The 20,952-nt window shown below is 40.7% G+C and overlaps 1 protein-coding gene across 15 annotated transcripts in view; it reads right to left on the reverse strand.

Annotated features, from left to right (window-relative positions):
* Nucleotides 1–350: 350 nt before the first annotated feature.
* Nucleotides 351–20,952, reverse strand: part of LOC138617123 (calcium-activated potassium channel subunit alpha-1a-like) — an 84,184-nt gene continuing 63,582 nt past the window's right edge. For 6 of the 15 annotated variants that reach the window (XM_069691851.1, XM_069691852.1, XM_069691850.1 and 3 more), the window contains 11 exons: nt 15,954–16,077; nt 15,350–15,574; nt 14,936–15,128; nt 13,876–13,989; nt 13,555–13,647; nt 12,498–12,628; nt 11,476–11,670; nt 7,710–7,828; nt 7,349–7,570; nt 3,491–3,519; nt 351–2,609 (listed from right to left, as the gene is read on the reverse strand). In XM_069691851.1, coding sequence (XP_069547952.1) covers nt 2,458–2,609; nt 3,491–3,519; nt 7,349–7,570; nt 7,710–7,828; nt 11,476–11,670; nt 12,498–12,628; nt 13,555–13,647; nt 13,876–13,989; nt 14,936–15,128; nt 15,350–15,574; nt 15,954–16,077 — 1,597 coding nt within the window. In that variant the 3' untranslated portion in view covers nt 351–2,457. The remainder of the gene's footprint in view (nt 2,610–3,490; nt 3,520–7,348; nt 7,571–7,709; nt 7,829–11,475; nt 11,671–12,497; nt 12,629–13,554; nt 13,648–13,875; nt 13,990–14,935; nt 15,129–15,349; nt 15,575–15,953; nt 16,078–20,952) is intronic. The other 9 variants (XM_069691862.1, XM_069691854.1, XM_069691853.1 and 6 more) reach the window with 3 other exon arrangements.

Here is a 20,952-nt window from a genome sequence, read left to right on the forward strand (position 1 = left end):
CACAGTGCTGTGGTGTGTAAAATCGTTAACAAGCAACATGATGGGCTCTCACCATCCCCAAGGTGAGAATGTGGAGAGTGTTTTTATCAGCCATTATCCAGAGGGTACAACGAGGTGTCCCGTGTCACATGATCAGTCAGGCAATCAGAGAGGACCCTCTGTCCTCATCAAAGGAAAAGGCTTCATATATATATATATATATATATATATATATATAGTCCCTCTTTCAATGTGTAAGAAATCATTGAGAGCTGCTGTATAGTAATATTTTTCTGAGCTAAGCCTAATGTTTGGACATTAGCAAATCAGCTACAGTTCCCGGAAATGTGAGAATAAGACGTGAAATCCTGTAGAACACAATACATCTGCTTTTAATTTGTGAAAATACAAAATGAAATCATGTACAATTTATGTACAAGCCTATTTGTACAAGACAATAAACTGTGTTTATTACTGTGTATTCTGACATAGTCAGAAATATCAGCTTAGCACTGCCATTGTGTTGACAAGTCAATGTGCTAAAAAAAAAAAAACAATTGCAGAAAATAATACAAACTAGACGGCAATGCAAAATGTCCCTCAACCTCACAGGAACTGTCAAACAAGAACACACTAGAAAGAAATATTTTACATTAAGCTTTACAGAATTACATACAAATGGATTGCTTTCAGGCTCTGCTCGCCATGATGGATCATTAAAAAAAAATAGTTTTAAGACTTTTCAAATTATTTACTACAGTTGTAGTTTTTCTCCAGGAAATAACAGCCTCGTAATGAGGAAGCTAAACTAGAAGCCTCTTTTCGCAGCAGTGGGTCTTTAAGAGTCCTCCGTTGGCTTCAGCACTGCCTGGCACATCACTGGCACCGAGGGATGGACAGCTTGGATGTTCTCTTTGCCAGTAAAAATGTCACAACCTCTCTCTTTTTACATCCAACATGAATCCTCGGCTGGACCGTGATGCATCATCTCTGGATTGAGAATTTTTCATGCACTGCTGTGTATTTTTTTTTTTTTGCATTCCCTTCCCCCTCATGGATCCTAAAGTAAAGTGACAACGGTGCCAATATAGCTATGTTCCATTATTTAAATAAGACATGATTAATAACCACCACGCTCTGCAGTCTGTGCTCCCAAACTCAAACAAACGATCGCTGCTTCATCAGATGTGGTTTGTTTTAAAGATATATCAGATATGTAATCCGTCATCGAGGTAATCCAAATATATGAATAGCCAAAATAACTTTTTTTTATGATAGAGCTGTTGTTTTTTTAATTTGTCTATAAGAGAGATGAACGTGTCATATTATGGCAGTAAAATTGGTCATGGAGTACATGAGTTTTTTTTATGGCCTCCAAGACAGTGTCAGGCAGTGCTTGCAGCCAAAGGAGGACTTCAGGATGCCCACTTCATGCGATATGTGGCTTTAACATTAAACTAACCTACAGACTCATTATATGGCGCCATGCTATTTCATAGTATTTGGCTTTATAGTGTCTTAACTGAGTCAATAGCTCTGACAATGTTGTAGGAACTGTGTCAGACTTTTGGTTGGTAGTTATTTGTAACCGTCAAAACAGCTCTATCATATTTGGCTATTGTCTAAAACAAAGAGAGAAAAATATTCCCATGGTTTGTACTCCTGGAGAATCTTTGCAGATGCAGATACTTCCCTTGAAAACATCTCTGGGGTTTTGGACATCGCAACCAAAATAGCAACATGAACACATTTATAACAAACAACTCTAAAAGGCAAAGATAAGACAAATATAAATGGATAGAGATAAGGCTGGGGCCATGTGCCATTTACATAGGGACACTGGCCATCATAACTGTCACAAATGTTGTGAATTAGCTCCAAATGGCAAAGAAGTCACTGAATCAGTTGCTGAATCAGTCACTAACGATGCCATTGTGGTTGAGGGTTTGCAGCTGGATGTACAATACACATTTTAACATACTGTACAGAATAATTCTGCAACACAGGGTAAAGTAAATGTAGTAGTAGTAGTAGTAGTAGTAGTAGTAGTAGTATTAGTAGTTGTTCATGGACAGCGAAAAGGCAACTTTTTCAATTGCAAAACTTGATCCAGTAATCATAATAATCTTAGTCATATATTACATTGCTCTTATCCTTTAAATGACCCTCATTCCCCAAAATGGAACAAAAAAAAGTGATGGAGTCAGGTCACTGCTAAAGATTACTGTAGCTGTGCAAACTAATAGTTGAGTGGCTGCCACATTTTGATTATGATTGTCTTCATGTAGGTCTAAATCTGCTTGTACAGTAAGCTTGCCGCAGAGGTGAATGAAGAAAGCAGTTTGTCTTATCTAATGTCATTTTTATGATTTATGTTCGCAGACGAGGAAGGAGACGTCCTCGAGTCCCGGACTGACACCTACACGATAAAGTCTCCGAGGAGCCCGGGGTGTTCAGATGTCAGCGCGGGTCCGGACCTCAGCACTCGTCCTCTGCTTCTCTGATGGGTGGAATCAAGCTGCTTGTGGATTTATACTGACTGACTTGGTTGACTGTGAGAGTATTCACAGGCTTGATCTGTATGGTCCTCAGGTGGGTTTTCTCTGGCTCATCTGTAAACCATGTCTTTTCTGAGAAAGAGCCAAAATCATACAGAGACAAAGAGGAGGGACATAAGACAGTTAATGCTACATGGAGGTCAATTACAGTTTCAGTGCCATCAAAGTGATTTAATTGTGGCTTACTGTAAGTGCACACAGAACAGTGGGAGGATATTGTGTATGATCAAAGTAATTGCTTGAAGTGATGGTGTAGAAAGAAATTCTTAAATAAGCTGGTGGCAGGTAAGTGTCACTCAAGGTCTCAGTTTTGACCTCTGTAACGTCACTCTTCTCATGGCCTAAAGGTTTTCCTTCATATTTATCATACTGCCAGTGAAGCATGCTGTTTTGTTGGATCAGCAGACATGCAGGTCACCTATTAAACAAAACCTGTTCCCATACTTAAATGTACCATTTTAGAAGTTAATACAGTACTTTCAACTTCACTATTCACATAATGTTTTATCTGTGTGAGGGGCTCTAGGCTTTCGCCTTGATGCAACTTTCTTTTCTTAAAGAAGGAAATGTAGAGTCTGGGATTGTATACGGCTGGTGATTCATCCACTTGGCAATGTCCAGGGTCATGCATTTTCATCAACATGAGTTAAGGCTGTGCTGCTACAGTGCATTACCACATATGCCAGTTGATGCGTGTTGCCAATAGTACAACATCGAAACATCACATGAAACAGAATAAAGAGAAGTAGCATCAAACCGTTTGGTTGCATCCACACATTCTCCAGTCAAACTAATGTGAGATGTGCTGCACAGGTCATAACCATGCGGCCCTGATGCAGTCATTGGGAAACACCAAACTACTTGGCTTTCATTCAATAGGGCAAAATGTCAGCAAGGACATGACCGTGGTCAATGCATTATTTAACATCATGCATAGTCATTCACTTCCATACCTTGGCCCACTCTATTCATCCTTGTTGCACTTTGGAAAAAGAAAGTAGTACACTAAATGTAAGCTAAATGAGAAACGTGACCATTAATAACAGAAACTGCACAGCATGATGATCAGAGGCATAAAAACAGCAGATGATCTCATTACATATGGATGTAGAGGAAGTTAAACAGTAGGTTGCGACCAACTCGACAAAAAAAAAAAAAAAGGCGGGGGGGGGGGGACAGAAAACCTTGAAGTGCCATTATTATTATGCATCTAGCCACTGCAGCATGTCTCAAGCAGCCACACTGTATCCATGCCTATTGTCTAAGCAGCTGGAAGGATGATGTCCACGTTTCAGGTGACATTCGAAGCCCAATGAGCAGCATGCAGCCAACGTAGCCAGTGTGTTATATGATGGACTAAAATTAACACAAAACAAGGGCTTGTTAAATCTTTAAAATGTGCGATGTAAAGGAAAACATGTTTTGGGTTTTTTTTGGTGGAAAATAGGAAGTTTGTAGTGTTAATGCAGCAGCTGTGATTTGTGAGCATTTTGTTTGAGTGAACAATCAAAGGATATATGAACGTGAATATTATTATTATACTTGAAGAATGCATACCTGTGCCAATTCTGCAGTCCTTGTGTTATTAATGGTAAGATGTCTAGATACTTGCGATCAAAATGCATCCAGTGAGAGACAAATAATGTTGATTAACTGACAACAGTGATAATTGTCGGGGGGAAACCTACAGTACATCCTGTCTGAGAATATAATGGGTTTGTACCAAAGCCCACCCACACTCGCAGTATTATTCAATAGTAGAGTTCCTACTTGTGTGTCGTACGTTCAGTACATTCTGTAACTGCCACAAGGCCCGAGTGCTCCTTAAAACTGCCAGCATTTGGAGGCTTGTCACTGCTCACTGGTGCAGGTTTGATTAATGATGTTCTGTAACTGTATGATCAGGCATACAGTTTACCGTGTAATGAGAGTATTTAAAAAAATAAATAAAAAAAAAACACATTCGGAGGCTGAAAGGAGTAGAACAATTAGGAAGATATTAAATGGAGTTATCTAGACGCATGTAAGTGTACTACATAAACAATACATGTATTTTAAATGGCCTCTGTTTGATATCATTTTCAAGTAAGAAACATTTCTCTGACAAAATGATATATCTAATATCTACATTGCCAGCGTCCTATAATTAATCTCATCGGCCTAATTAGGAATGGACTGGTACGTGTGAAAGTTCTGCCAGTTTCTACCAATAACAACTGGACTGATGTGGTGCAGTAGACCGTAGTGAATTGTGGGATACACTCGACTCTAAATGCCATTTCGAAGCGGTATTAGGGTAAACGGCAATTCAAGTGCAGGTTAAGTGTATTATGCGTTGGTTTTTTATCGACATGCGGCACACTTGTCTACTACCTGGCGGTCCGTGAACGTGCATTTAAGTGCTCCAGACTGCATGTGGGTATTGGGACAGACCCTCTGTCTTCATGTACAGCGTAATGATTTATGGCCATTTAAATTTGGCTTGTCGCTGCAACCACAGTCAAAATGGCAGGCTCGTGTATAGGGATTAGATTCTCCACTTTCCTAGAGTTTTCTTAGGGTAAATGGTGTGCGGTGCATTTGGGGAAACTCATAACACTCCGCCTGAACATTAACGTGTTATTTTCCCTGAAATTGAGCGGGTTGACTGTATATGACTACATTCTGCAGGGATGAAGGTCCACACTGTTCCTTGCCTACACAGGAAGAAACATTTTGGAGTTTCCAGCCTTCTTTGAGTCTCCGGTTTGGGCTGTGAATGAGATGGGAAGGCTGGATGAGGTTGTTGCGAGGCTCCGCTTGCACGAGCGACACTTAGTAGTGCAGCGTTTCCAGACTTAAATGCTAATAACTGACTGTTCGCGAACAAAGAACCCAACGTTCAAAATGTTAGAAACCCTGGGTTGTAATTGTATCTGCTACCAGAACACCTCTGACCAAAGATTGATGGCTGATTTGAAGGGGTTTATCTGATCAGCTACTGTGTGTGTTTGATACTCAACGGAAAGGACGTGCAGGGCTGTCAATTTGGTCACCAACACTTGAAGTGAGGTGGCAGCCAGGCAGAGATTTTATACCAAAACACAACGTGATTGTAAAGCAAGATCATCTGACCAAAGTTCCTTCCGACAAAATCGGACTTAAAAAAAAATATCCCTGCGTCCAGTGGATGGTTGGAGGTTATGTCCAAAGTCTCCAGCACAGAAACTGCTCCCTTTGGTTACGACCAGAATATCACTGACGTCTGCTGCAGTCTGCAGGTGTAGCAAGTCAACAAGCCGAAGGAGGCTTTTTTTTTTAGGCTTAGTTGGCTCAAGCTAGTTGAATCAACATAAGGAAGTGACTCCAGCTTCAATGGTTGCAGGTGTAGCGGAAAAAAAACAACACAGCAGTGCTTTCTAAAAGGCATTTGGTCCATGTATAACTGGAGTGACCTCTGAGTCCGTATTTTTGGAGGGTGCGCTCTGCCAAGTATGTGGCGTGATATTGATTTCTTTGAGAGAATCTCTGGGTTTCTGTTGTCTAGTTTGGTGACTGTAGGCTTAGATTGCTGCCATTTGCTGATGATGTAGTTGTCTCTGTTTCATTGAACCGTGACCTTCAAGACATACTGGGGCAGTTTGCAGCAGTGGGTGAAAATTATTATTCAGTCTCTGGCACCAAGGGAATAACTGCTAATTTACCAAGTGATAATAACAGTGGTAATTACCATTTGCTAAAATGCAACGCGAAAACAGACTCTTTACAAAGTTTACCAAATGTAGAATGAAACTGAAATGTGACGTTCACATGTGAAGACAATGTAATTACAATGTGGATGTAACTTTATTAATAACTGTAACAGCTTCTACTTGCAAAATAGCTCGACATAATTAATACTTCATAGTGGCAGATAACATTTAAATAAAGGTATACCAATTTAATGGGAATCAAAAAGCATCACGAGGACACGATGTGCAATATTTCATTGATATTAGTATGAACTTTTAAGACATGCAATTTAAAAGTGCAGTTGAAGTACAGTAAGGTATAGCTTTAATTTAAAATATAACAAAGTTCCAGCAGAGAAAAACTTGGAATAGTGAGGAAACCCGGATATAAGCAGGAATGTATTTCACTAAAAACAGAATTTGAATAATTGACGGTATCACTGAATTTGAATGGCTCAAATAAAAAAAATTGCTCAAATTGAAAAACTGAATCTGAAGAGCCTAATTTAAAATAGAATTTGGACAGAAACAAGGTCAATAGTTAATTGGACAGAATTTATATCAGTTGTAAAATCAACACTCCACTGCACACTTGAGTCAAAGTTTAAGATGCCTGTTCATTTAGATGTTCACTTAAAGTGCAGAAGGTGTTTGGATCGGTTTCTGGCATTCAAAATCAAAAAATATGTCTACATCATGAAAAAAATGCTGTTCCCCTGGACTCAAGACTGACAGAATTAGTCACAACCCTGTTAAAAGATAACTGTAGTTCCTGCCTATAAGAATTAAAAAAAAAAAAAAAACAGTCACAGCGAACAGATGGGAAGAAACTTCAAGAAAACGCTCCTTGGTGGTTTCTTACTTTGACCTGTGCTACAGATCAACCCTGCTCAAAAGGAAAACCACTCAGTACCGCATTGCGTTGTTAAATGCAAAAACTAAGACACACAAGTGACACATACATACACAGTCAGACGAACATACACACATCGACACGTGTTGCAGTCTGTCTGGACCCAGAAAAAGGACACACGGGACAACACTGTTGGCAGGCACTGTTCACAGACATAGACAGCCAGAGAGCTTTAGATGGGCACATACTTTTGTTTGTCTCGTGAGTCCCTGCTTTTGGTGCGGTTGGTGCGGTTGGTAGTTGGGATAGAGTGGACAGAGGAGCTCTTTTTGCTTGACGAATGGGACGAGTGGGATGAGTGGGAGAGGCTGGTTCGAGACTGCCCGGCGTTGTGGTCAAACTGCATCAGGCAGAATATCAGGTCCGAGGGCACCAGCTCAAATGCATACGGTGGATTGGTTATGACATACCTAGAGGAGAAAGGTACGGAAATGGGAGGTGAGTTCAAAATATAAGTGTCAGTGATTTTTTTTTTTTTGGTGGATTTTTTTAAACATGTCTTTTTTTTGTTGTTGTTGTTGGTTTCAACTTTTGAGGACACATACTTACCGTTTGGTACACTGGCTTTGTGTGTTTATATGTGCATCTCGTAACCGGTAGATGCCAAAACACAACATGTTATATGTTTTCAGCGCTTTACAAAACAGGTCGCCATAACAACCACCATCCTGCAAGACAGAATCAAAAAAATATAGTAGTACACAATTTGGATTTTAATAAAAGCAACAACAACAATAATAATAATAATAAGTCCGACCAATATATCAGCCAGCTAATTCTATCGACTGATATTGGCCTATCACCGATATATCAGTATTAGCGTAGATGTTGGTTGATATGAAAACTACGTTTACAAAATATAATCCAGCACTGATGTCAGTGTGGATGACAAACTAAAATATTTGACCGCCATTACATCACATCTTTGTCATGCGTATCAAAAGTGTTTGATATCCACGTTTGAGGGATGCTTGTAGATTAATATGTAGATATTGGACACTGATTTATTCCTTAATATTTGTCTCGGTCCAAAAAGTAAATTGGACAAAAATACATTCTATAGAAAAATATTACAGAAAAATTTAGCGACTCTAACACATCAATGTCCCTCTCACCCACTGTTTCCTGTCTGCCTCTTCACTATTGACTGTCCCATGAAGACAAGAAATGCCTGCCAACCACACTCCAAAAAAACGGAATAAATCAACCTCCAGTATAAAAAGATTTGCCCTGAAGTGAAATTAAATGATAATCTGACACAGATGGTGATACAAATACATTTGAGTGTGCTGACCAAAATGCAGGAAGTTATCGTTGCTTATCAGCCAGTTTTATTGAAAATTCCTCTCTCTATGTACAAACTGCCCCACAGGTGCATGGAATAGTTTTGAGGCAGGAGTGGAATAAACTGTTAACTTAGTTCTCCATACTGACCTGATAAACTGCAGTTGGCAGGATAGCTATCTCAAAAATCAATTTAAATGTTTTTTTTTTTTTTTAAGGTGACTCTTATGCACAATCCTGAGAACAAATGCCAGTGGAGAGTAAACAGCTCAACACAGAGGAAATTTAAAAGAGCTCCGAGAGCTATTGTGACTGATTAGAGCTGGCATGTTCCCGGCCTGTTTCCGTTTTAGCTGTAAGCTTGCCCATAACACCAAGTTGGCCAACTAGCCCTGTGAGTAGACCATAGATGGCCAAGCCTCTAACAATGCCAAATATGTGAAGGCGAACAGATGAATGTTGCTGTGCCACTTTCTGGCGCGACTGGGCCTTAAGATCTTTACTATAGCATAATGATATGTGTAAAGTGTAATATATCACTACTATTCTGTATTTGAATGAGTTAAAAACTGGCTGACTTCATGTTATATAAAGCCAGAGGCAACAGTTTTTGCCTCAGTCCATAAAATATATGCTACTGACTAAAACTGACATCTCATAGTGTATGAATGCATGAAACTTAATGCATGCTAAAAGACTTATTTGATGATGATTGGACTGTGTAAAAACTTTGGATTTCTTTGTCACAGAGCTCGGCTATTTTCATATTTTAGACGACGTATGACTTATTTTTCATATTTCGCACAATATGATGCAGTATGACTATTTTTTAATTTTTCGGACGACGTGCTATAATATCATAAAAAAGTAATATAATAGCATGTCGTAGAAATATCATGAAAAAAAATCATACTATAGCATGTTGTCCGAAATATCATAAAAAAGTCATACTATAGCGTGTCGTCCGAAATATGACAAAATGATATAATTTCTTCATATTTCGGACAACATGCTAGAGTATGACTTTTTTTTTTAATCATATTTGACAAAAAAGTCAGATTTTGGACGACAAGAACATGACATGAACGTATGACTTTTCCGTGCTATTTCTGACGACATTCTATAAGTGTGACTTTTGTTCACGTAAAGGAAGCCAGCACAGTGGTTGGCATTGTTGCCTCCCAGTCAGAAGGTTACAGGTTCAAGACTCGCCCTGGAAAGGATGACATTAACATCTTGGATCAAGAGCCACGTCAAGGGCAAGAATTAAACCTGGAACCTTCTGACTGGGAGGCGACAACGCTAATCACTGCACCACAGTTCTGTATCCCTTTAATTGTTTATAATTTATCGAAGTCAGACAAACATGCAATAAAGGCAGCACAAATTTGCAGTTGCTAGTGTTGTCATCTCCCAATCAGGAAGTACTCGGCTCGATAGGGGGCCTTGAATTCTGTCTGTGGAGGATTGCATGTTCTTGCTTGAATCTAATGTTTTACATTATGGACTACATGCACAAGTTAGTCGTCCATATTAGCTGACAGCTGCACCACTGTGCTGGCTTCCATAACATGAACGGAATAGAATGCCATCAGAAATAGCACAAAAAAGGTCATACTTCTTTAATGTTGTATGAAAATATGTCATGCTATTGTATGACTTTTTTTTTCCTTCACATTTTTGTTAACATACTATAGTATGTCTTTTTCATAACTTTTAGATGACGTACTATAGGTATTGTATGAAATTTCTTTCATATTTCGGACGACATACTATAGTCTGACATTTTTTTGGACATTTTGGACGACATACTATCCTGCGACTTTTTTTTTTTAATATATATATTTTGCACGACATACTATACTGACTTTTTTTTGTCATATTTTGGAAGACATACTATTGCATGGATTTTTTTTTTTTTTTTTTCATATTTTGGATGACAAGAAGGCCCAGCAGAGAACGTAGATCATGCAGCAACTCGGGAAGCTCAGCCTGCCCCAGGGGCTTCCGATCCAATACTACACTGCAATGATACAGTCTGTTTTCTGCACCTCTATCAGTGTCTGGTTTGGAGTGGCTACCAAACAAGACAGGGACAGACTGCAACGGATAGTCAGGACTGCAGAGAAAATCATCAGTAGCAACCTGCCCTCTTTTCTAACTTCTCCCCTCTGATCGGCCCTCTAGAGCGCTGTATGCCAAATCATCTAGAAAAAAAATAAAAACGCTTTTCAGCCACAGGCCGTCACTCTGATGAAGGATTAACACCAGACATTTATTGTCTAACCCTGCGTAATAACATTATTTCATCAGCTTTATGCACAATTACCATCACCATTTGCACGAAGCACAATGTGCATAACTGAACTATTTATAGCCGCAAATGTGTCTTTAGCTGTAAGAATGTGTCATTTTCTTCTGGCTGTTTCTATTTTTCATTCATGTGTCTGTTTATGTCCGTTTCTGTGTTTGTACATTGAGAATAAAATAATAGTCAACTTCCTTGTATGTTTATGTGCATACGACACTGCATCTGAGTCTTAGATTTTTATTACACTTTGGACCGCATCCTATACTATGAAGTTTTTATGCCATTTAGGACGACTTGCTATGGAATCTTTTTTTTTTTTTCATATTTTGTACTACATGCTATAATATAACTTTTTTTTTCCTACTTTGGACGACGTACTGTATGTAGTATGACTATTGTTTCATCTTTTGGAACAACATGCCATGGTATGACTTGTTTTTCATATTTTGGACGACATACTCTCCTATTACTTTTTTTCATATATTGGAAAACATACTACAGTATGACGTGTTTTTTTTTTTCATATTTTGGACGACATACTATATAGTATGACATTTTTTTTCATACACAGTGGGGTACCCCCCCCAAAATGTCGGCACCATGGTTATACCATTGCATCGCAGACACCCGAGTCTTCAATCCTTTTAACTAAAGGCAGCTTCCACAACACAGGCAGACAAAGATGTCCTTAACCCTCGGGTGACAAGACCACTCACTTACCCCGAGGTCGGCAAAGGGCCCATCGTACAAGGCCAGCTGTGCCACGCGACACCTGTCTCTGTTCGCCAGGGTCTGTGGCGTGCTGTAGCCGCCCCGTAACGCGTTCTCCTCCGCCAGCAGTCCCTCCAGCTCAGGCGTCGCTCCGCCTGTTACCAGCGTCCGGATCAAGGTGAGGATATTATCATTGAAGTATGTCTGAAGGGATGAAGTTAGAGGCGCGTGAAACCTTAAGCAAACACCGCCACAGTCACAACTCAAACCTCCTCGAAGTGCCAGGCTGAACAGTGCTATCTAACCCTGCTCCGTCGCGTCACATTGCTGTCCTCACTGAGTGAAAAGACAGGAGGGTCTAGTTACTGCAGGTTTCTCTCATTCCCATCAGAGCAAGACACCCAGGGAGGGAGTCCATGTTCACATTCATGCTGTCCAGGCATTTACTCAGATCACTGTACTACAATTAAACAATCAGCTTTACAAACCCCGAGCACTTTTGTCAGTGCAGTCGTCATCTTTTTGTAATTCCTTCCAGTTATTGCTTTGCTGATTTTAACAAGGGCAAATGTCTGCCCTTTCCTTTGCATCGCCGTGTCTTGTCTCCCCCTGCTTGTACAGCACCGTGACATCTCCCTCGGCTGCTGACAGCACTATTGACTCGGATGATGGATGAGGGCTGTCCATTAGGTAGCATTACCTTTGTCTACACTGGAGCACACTTGAAGGCAGCTTTGTTCTAACCTCACTCTCACTGAGAGGCAGACAAATGAAGCCATCATACCTAGTACAAGTTCCAGTCTTGTCATGGTTTTTTGGGTTTTTTTTTTTTTGCGGGAGCAGAGAGTGCCTACTTTCTTTTTGAGGTGTAGCAGAGCTATTCTGCCGCCTGTCCTGATATCAAAACACAAGATTTCTTTGCATATTTCGGATCGCTGAGAGATATTATATGCCACTGCACAAACAAATTCCAGCTTAATCTTGTCACATCTACAGATTTGTCTGTTAGTATAAAATTATTTTTGACTTACTGCACTCATTAAGGAATCCAGCACGCTGACTGCGAATGCTGTCCCGCAGGCAAAAGGCTGAGTGAGGTATAGCTCTGTGTCCGGGTCGTCGTCATCATCTTGGTCCAGGAACTGAACGTTCGAGTCGTTCACTACGGGGTTAAACATGTGCATTTCATTAGTTATTTAAATCAACTACACTGAAACCAGATCTCATGGAGTTGCTTTCGATTTGGAAAAGCATGGATCAGGCAAATACTTGATTGACATGAAGAAGAGGACACAAAGGTACAGTGGTTGTGCACAACAGTCAGCTGCTGCAGATATGGACTGTATGGTTTGACATATTGTCCTACATTTTGTATTTCCAAATTTGGAAGAAATGTTGAAATGACACAGTATGTGGTATTTGTAGTCAGTCTTGTGGCCAATTGGCCTCTGCCACATTCCATATCCAGGCCATTCATGCACACTCATGACACCATGCATATTGTCATAGTTCCAGGCCTCAATGCAAAGTCCTTCTGAGGTCAGTATCAGTAATACCAGTATGCCATTGTTTGTCTTGTAAATTCAAGAGAGAACTTCCAATTACTTGCACTTGCACGTCAAGTCAAATGAAAGTATCTTTCTGCCCCAGAACCTTCTTTCAAGATGTCTTTCAGCACAAAAACGCATGCAGTAGCTGGAGGAAAGTAATGATGTAAAATTTTGTCAGAGAACTGCTACTTCTGTGAGGACAGAAATAACTGTCAGTCATATCGACAGGGCTGAGATGAAAGAAGGGCACGGGCCAGAGAATGTGATCCGACCGAAGATACTATGAAAACAGCCACAAGGACTTCTGAGGGATCAAAGGCCCCGTAATTCTTAGAAAAATATAAGAGAGAAATTTTGCTTTGAGATAAGGGGCCAAAACAAGACAGGCAATTTCAACCAGAACCAAGGGTAAAATGTGCTCAAAGTGATGCCATGGGAATGGACTGAGCCTCTTGTGCAGCAAGAGAAATCAAAAGAAAGCTGATATGGAGGCAGCAGCAGTTACAACACTGCAGTACAGGACAGAGGCACTTCTTACCCAGCTCAGTTATGATTTGTATGCTGGTCCCACTGCTTTTATCCTGACTGAATGAAATCACTGGCAGTGTTTTGCCAGGCTTTGCTAATAGTGCTAGACAAGTGTTAAGGAAAAACAGTTACTGGTACATGTCAACAAGGGACCAAAAAATAAAAATAAAAAGCCCATAAAATCTCCACTTTTAGTACAATTAATCAAGCGTTGACAGCCTCTAATTGCAGAATCTGTGTTTTCATATATTTTACTGGGAAAAAAAAAAAAAATGCAACAGTAGAGTTAGCATATCAATCATCAGACATAAATATACAGTAGCAAGCATACCTAGTTCTGTTATGATGGGAATATTTGCTCCAGTGGTGACAGAAGTCTGCCTTACTAATCCATGGACCGGGCTGTTCTCAGGAGAAGATCTATCCATTCCGGGTGGTGTGAACCCTTAATAGACACACACGCATATAACACAAAGCACACGTGTTAGTGCAAAGTCCAATACTTCATCTGAGGTTACAATTGGGCAGATCAGCAGAATTAATATTCTGGGGGTATTTCATTCACTCCCCGCCACCGGTAAAGCATAAAGTCGCTAAGTGCAATGTTAACCGTATTCTTGACAAGGACCAATATTAGTCTGTTTATAATAGATGTGACACACTGCTCATTTTGTTTCCCTTCGATTGCGTGTGCTTGGAGACGGTAACCTTTTACACACACGTGAAAAATAAAGAACCAAAATCATGTACAGTATGGAGCCATGAAATAGAAAATAAGTGACGCAAGATTGAATTCAAATTGATTTTGACATTCCTTGCTTTCCGCAGACTGACAAGTAAGCACATTGAAACAGTGATGCTGTATGTATTATACATAGGCTGTGTTTTGACATCCATCACTTACTGCTGACTAAGGGAAATGAGAGGTCATACATGTATTAGAGGAATAATGAAATTGGCAGGAATATATTTGTTCTTCTCCACGGGTTAAAAGGTTTCTAAAAGCATTTCTCTCAATGCCAACGAATGACCATTATTGAAGACCATCTGAGGCTAACTGAGTGCTTTAGGTGCCATTTAGAAAGCTGTAACATGCAATATTAATAAATTATACACAGTAGTTTTTTTTTTTTAAAGTAGTCCCCAAATGTTGGAGAAAAAAAAAAATGCATAAGCCAGGTAAGGTTTTTGTGCCAACGCTGTGCTTGTTGCCACCAATTAGGTTTGTGAAGAAACCAGTTGTTACAGTAACCTGAGGAATAGTCAGTAGGGTTTACTGTCAAACGCAGTGACACCAGGTCAGCCAGGCAGCACCCAGTGAGGAATATTCTCTGTGCCAGGGCCTTGTCCCTTCCAGGCGGTGCAGTGAACTATGATAGGGCGCTCCTTACCTTGAGAATTAGCCTGCAAGACCCCAATGCTGTCATCAAACAGCATGGATTTGATGTTGAGTGACGCCAAGATGCATTCTTTGTCCTGCAGTGATGCATCGTCAATATTGTTCTGATTGGCTGACAGAATGACACACATGTCGCAGAGGTTGATGTTGACAGCCCTCAGATCTGCCCGACTCAGCGGTGTGCCCTTTGAGAGAAGTGAAGGAGAGAATTTGTTATCTCACCTGTGAGACAAGAGACGAATCAAGATGTTGAATTACTGCTCTCAAAACTGACTTGTGTCAACTTTGAATCCAAAATATGTTTATACACCAATATATTTCACCAAATTTGTTTTGGAGGAAACTTCACTGCTGCCTGGATTATTTTAAAATCTTTTTCAATCGATTTCAATTTTGCTGTACTCACCGGCAAGATGGAGACTTTAGGGAAATTATGCAGAGTTTCCCATTCCCTCTTCAGGTACTCCAGAGAGCCCACGAACACGATGTGCTTCAGCTCATGGTAGTGAAAGTTGCTCGCTCTCAGAGGCATCACAAAATTTCGGAGGCCGATCAAAGCCGACTTCACGTCTCCAAATATGCACACAACCACATGGCCGCTCAGAACAGTCATGGCTGCCTCACTCCGGGTCTGAGGGAAAGAAGGGGATACAAAAAAAAAATTATGTTTATGACAGGGATTTGACTTTAATGGATCTCTCCAGCAAATATTAGTGCTTTCTCCGGGGTTTTTTTTTTTTCCGTGAGCCCGTTCACCCAGTGAAATATATCCTGCAGTTCATGACTGCAATAGACTGTGAAAGTAATTTGAAAAATGGCATATGTATTAGCACAAGAAATGTTCTCTGTACAGGGCCTCCGTATAGCAAATGACATGTCAAACACCTCATTACAGAGTGTTTAAGTGCCCTGTCAACCTCTGATGGTGCTTCGTGACATGACACATCTGTCACCGGGGAGAAGAGTGTCAGGGACAAATGACGTGTGCCGAGTGGAGGAGCGGGACCCACCAAGATGACCTTCTCGATGTCTTTGGACGGGCACCAGTGAAACATCCCCGTGGAGTCGTATTTCTTGACGTTCTCGTCCATGCTCTCGATCTGCTCATTCCCCGGGATGAGCAGCGGGTCATGTCTGATCAAACAGAAAGAATAGAGGGAGGGAATGAAAGAATATCATCAGACTCTGAACGGTTAGACCTACAACTGATTTTTTTTTTTTTTTTTCCCCATAAAATTCATAAACAGACCGCCAGAATATTTAGGAATCTCCAAATAACAACAACAACAACAAAAAGTTTGTTTTCGTTCATTTTTCTCCCTCTTTGCTTACTCCTGTCAGAGGCCATCTGCAGAAATGCCAACAAAATTGCCATGTCATCAAGCAGAGTGACATCAGCAGCAGCAGCCAGGCGGAAGGAGATGGCAGCAACACACTGCGTTGACTGGCATGTGCACGGAGATGCAATTACGCCCCCTTACTGCACACAGCTTTTGACGTTGTGTGCTGCGTGGTAAAAGCTTGAACAGACCAGACTTTAAATATTTCAGCAATTTGCCCAACCATATTTGCTTTCCAAAGTGAAGGGTATTAATCTTTAAACAGACCGTCAGAGCGATATAAACTAATTTCTCTGAACGTAGTGGTGAGCTTCAATCTGCACAACACTGACCACGAAAGTGAGTACCAGCAGTTGTACCACACTTGTTCTGGTCAGAGTGATGTGATCTTTTGAAGTCCTTTAGATATATTAATATAAGATACCAAAAGCCATCATCTCACCTCTGGTGATTTACTCCTTCTCAAAAGGAATGTACAGTTAAATCTATAGTTTAAATTGCAGAAAACAAAAGACATTTAAATTTGCACATATAAAAAAATATATTTATTCATACGCAACATGAACAGTATCGATATCACAATAACAATAGTTTTCTGGTATTGATATATGATCACAATTTTGTTTACGTATGCAAAATTATAGATATAATAGTCAAATAGATGTATGATTTATGCAGTAAATGTTATTCTACTGTTGCGTGTACTGTGGAACATAGATAATAAAAACTTGTTTTACTCTTTTCAATTTTGATTCAAATGTGCTTGAATTAATTTGGAAAGAAAAACACAAATATCATCATGTCATTACAATATGATGCTAACAAAAGCCAGTAGAAGTTATTATTCAATTACTGCCTGATTTTAAGTTTCCAGTTCCCCTGCCCTGGATGCCAACCTTTTGCATGACCAACCCCACGTTGGCAACAGAGGTTACTGCAGAGACCCATCCACTGCCCAAACACAATTCCCGTTGCACCAAATCGACTTTGTCAGCTTCCGATCACAGTTAAACATGTCATCTTCTGAAAACCCAGAAAGCAGCCTTCTGTCTCTGTCCAAAACCTTTTAAATACTTCAAGTCTTCTACCCGCAGGAGCAGCGTCTCTTTAATCCATGCGAGTACTTTAAAAGAATGCTACCTTAAGTAACATGTTAAATACGCATTAAAGTGTCAACTGAAACTAACATCCCTCGGGCACCAAGAGAATGAAGCAAAAAAAAAAAAAAAAGGACCTGCCTTTGGGCTCATGTACCCCAAGGCGAGACCTGGATGCCCTTTCAAGAGGAGAAGGAAATGTCTTTTCTGCCACTTTCTACCTCTCAGACTCCAGTCTGTCGATGCAGTTTTAATTAAAAAAAATAAATTAAAAAAAATACAGAGTGTGCAGATTAAATCCTGTACATCACAGTATGTAAAGTATCTTTTAAAAAGTACACAACTTGTGAATGCAAATATACACTAAAGGAGCAGGAGGATATAAGCGAGTAATACTCCCAACGCGCTGACGCTCTAAAAACAATTCGATTCAATTGCATGTGAGGAGTTTCTGCTTTTCTTCGTCACATATTGGAAATGATACATCGTTGGATTTTGGCCAGTGGGTGGAAAAAAAAAAAAAATCAAACACATGAAACCATCAGCGCAGGTTCTGAGAAGCTGTGATTGGCTTACCCCCCCCCCCTTCCCCATTACAAGTGTTGACTGAATGGTTAATTGATTAATTAATCATATACAAAATGTCAAAGATGCCCATAAAAGAGTGTCTGAACGCTGCTGGTTTTGTCTGACCGGCGGTTCAGAACCTCAAAAAGTAGAGGAGAATTGAGAAGCTGAAACCATCAGTGACAATCACCTTCCATAGCTCTAACCGGATTGTAGAACATCGACTGCTGCTCGAGAACCGAAATGCACCTTCGAATAAGAGTGAAGGCATTTAGTGGTTTTACACCTTGGCTAAATATTTTATCAAAAGTCAAATGTTTCCGCGCTCACTCGGCGGAGCCGCTGTCACTTCGGTTTGTCCTTGCGAAGATGACTGGTGAGGCAGAGCTGTGCCAGGATAGCTATCGCTCACTGTCAGCCATGACGGCCTGTCACTGTCCTGCGCTGCCAATTGCCTCGGCAGTGCTGTAGCAGACATGACGTGTATGTCACGACGCTCCGATGTGACCAAACGCATTATGACATCCCGCAGTTAGATGTGTCTCATGACCCATCACGGAGCCTGTGGAAATGGTGTTAATTTCAGTGAGGTCGTCATTGCTAAGTTGCAGACAGGACGTGTTAAGTTTGCTGGAACTGGAAGCGGAACTGTCTCCTGGAAACGTGCGATCGCTTTCTTCTTTTGTTTGGTGCGTTTCATTACACAGTGCAGAGGCGGCCGTGAGTGTCATATCTGCGTACTTCTAAGGATTCAAACTGATCAGCAGCATAATTCACCACTTTGGTTTGATGATGACACGTTTGACAAGACTTCACACATCATGACCGCGAAACATAAGGCCAGGTGTCTTCAAGAGGAGCGTAATGACAGCTGAGAGACACATAAAGTAGAAGGCAGACATGCACATTATGTAGATCTTCTATTTCGGCATCGCTGCACTAGCTTACTCTTAACACAAGCACCAAGGGCAGGCAAAGTCTTTGAAAACCCTACCCATCATGGAAACTGACAAAGGCTTGCTCTTCAAAACCCACAGCCAATCTGTTGATCATTACTTATTTACAAAGGCCTTGAGGCCGCAGGTCCTGTAAAAACACATTTGATATAGTATACACCCAGATGTTTTTGTTTTTTCTCTCCGCTTGTTGCAATGAAGTATCCCTTAGGCTACCACAGCGAATCTCTCTCTAGCGTGTAGGCAGCAGACGCGGTATGAAATAACACATCCACCTGTATTGCACCAGTTTAGCATGGCAAGTAGATGGATTGGTTTGTGGGGTTGATATTCAGCTGATAGCTATAGCACTGGTAAAGCCCGGTTTTGCTGCCCAAGAGTCTGGAAATCACCCGGAGCAGTTCAAGTTTCACTGCACTTTGAACCAAATCAAACAAGGGCAAACACCCACCTGAAAAAAATAGAGGCCGTAGATCAAAGGAAATGCAAATTTATGTATACAAACCTTTTTAGTTATAATATAAAGTCACTTCTACAACTACTGTATCTTATATCATTCAACAATACCGACATTTGTGACCTTAATTTCCAAATGTCAAACAAATAGCAGCCACATCAAGAACGAGAATATGAAGTCATCTGTCAGTTTGAATTCAATTTCATTAGTCCATTTCCACTTTGTATACATCAGACATACATCAGGTCGTCCCTGTTGCTTTGCTTCCTTATAACATGGCACTTAATGACAGTGACTATTACTATTATCATCCCTGTAATGGGCTCTTGTTGAATAACAGCGTTATCTCCAGTCAAGATCAATAAGCGGCAATTTAATAGTACGAGACAAGATAAAAGCAAGGTAGCATTTGAATTCGCCTTTCATTGTGATGATACATATCATCCGTGGCCTTACGTGCTGAAAAGACCTCGGAGGGATCCGACAATAGATGAATAGCCTTGGGCTATCTATCCTTTAGAGCCTCACGGACTGCCTGCTGCTGTCATTAGTGCCAGGCCTGTTTAAGTGCCAGGCCTGTTTAAGTGCTGGTAGTCTGCGGGTGTCACATGAAACTTTGCGGCATCGAGCTCTCCCGCAAGTCTGACGTGTTTTCAGTGAAAACAGGAGCACAGAAAACATTCTTTAAGATGCTGCAACTAGTGAGCCAAACTAAGACTGGATTTTTTTGTTGTTGTTGTTTTTTTTTTGTTTTTTTTGGCAAAAGCAATGTGCCAGCAGGTATCACGGCAGGTACTTGTTATCTTAAATTATCTTTTTTTGCGTACCATGACTTTACGGTCTCTCTAAACAATGTCATTTCTAGGTGAAGCAGGGAGTAAAATCAGCCGAGCAGACTGCTCGCTACCTGCTCGGCACTAAAACAGCAGGTAAACAAAGTCGGTGAGTATCTAGTGAACGCAGCGGAGTATTTTCCCGCCAAACAGCCAGATATTTTCCCTCAGGACGTTTCCTTCAAGTGGAGACTAAAGTACAGCTAAAAGCGAAGAGACTGTCGGATGCAAACGCAACTTTAAAAGAATGCTAACGTTGCTTCGTTTTTACTCGTTGAGTAACTGTTTGCCAACCACTTAACTACAACAGCTTTATAAGGTGATAATGTTTCAACGTTGCGCTTGACAGCTTGTTGTGTTTCAGCGCGGCATTAAACTGGGTTATTAAAGAAATTTGATCAAGACATGCACTGCACCGGTATCCCCGCAGCTGCATAACAACGAACACATCGGAGCGTTCTGACAAAAATATCTACGGTGACACAGACGTTGCCTTTAAATGGGCAAATTGTTGGCCTCGAGACGCACGCCATTCTCCGAACTTGACCACCTTAACGCCAGGCAGTCGATTTCCCCATGTCGTAAACACGAGCCCACGAGTTCCATTTCGCCATATATTCGTGATATCTGGTATATCGGTTGGCCTGTATGCATTTTGAAGATGAGGGAAAAATGGGTGTATGCAAATTAAGCACACCTCCAACACCCCCCCCCTCCCCCCACCGACAGACCTCGCCGGCCGAGTTGTGGTTCGTTTTA

The sequence above is a fragment of the Brachyistius frenatus genome, unplaced genomic scaffold (assembly GCF_029030835.1).
Source record: "Brachyistius frenatus isolate BFR_SWC_R1_liver_20210118 unplaced genomic scaffold, ASM2903083v1 Contig_11, whole genome shotgun sequence".
NCBI classification, from domain to species: Eukaryota; Metazoa; Chordata; class Actinopteri; family Embiotocidae; genus Brachyistius; species Brachyistius frenatus.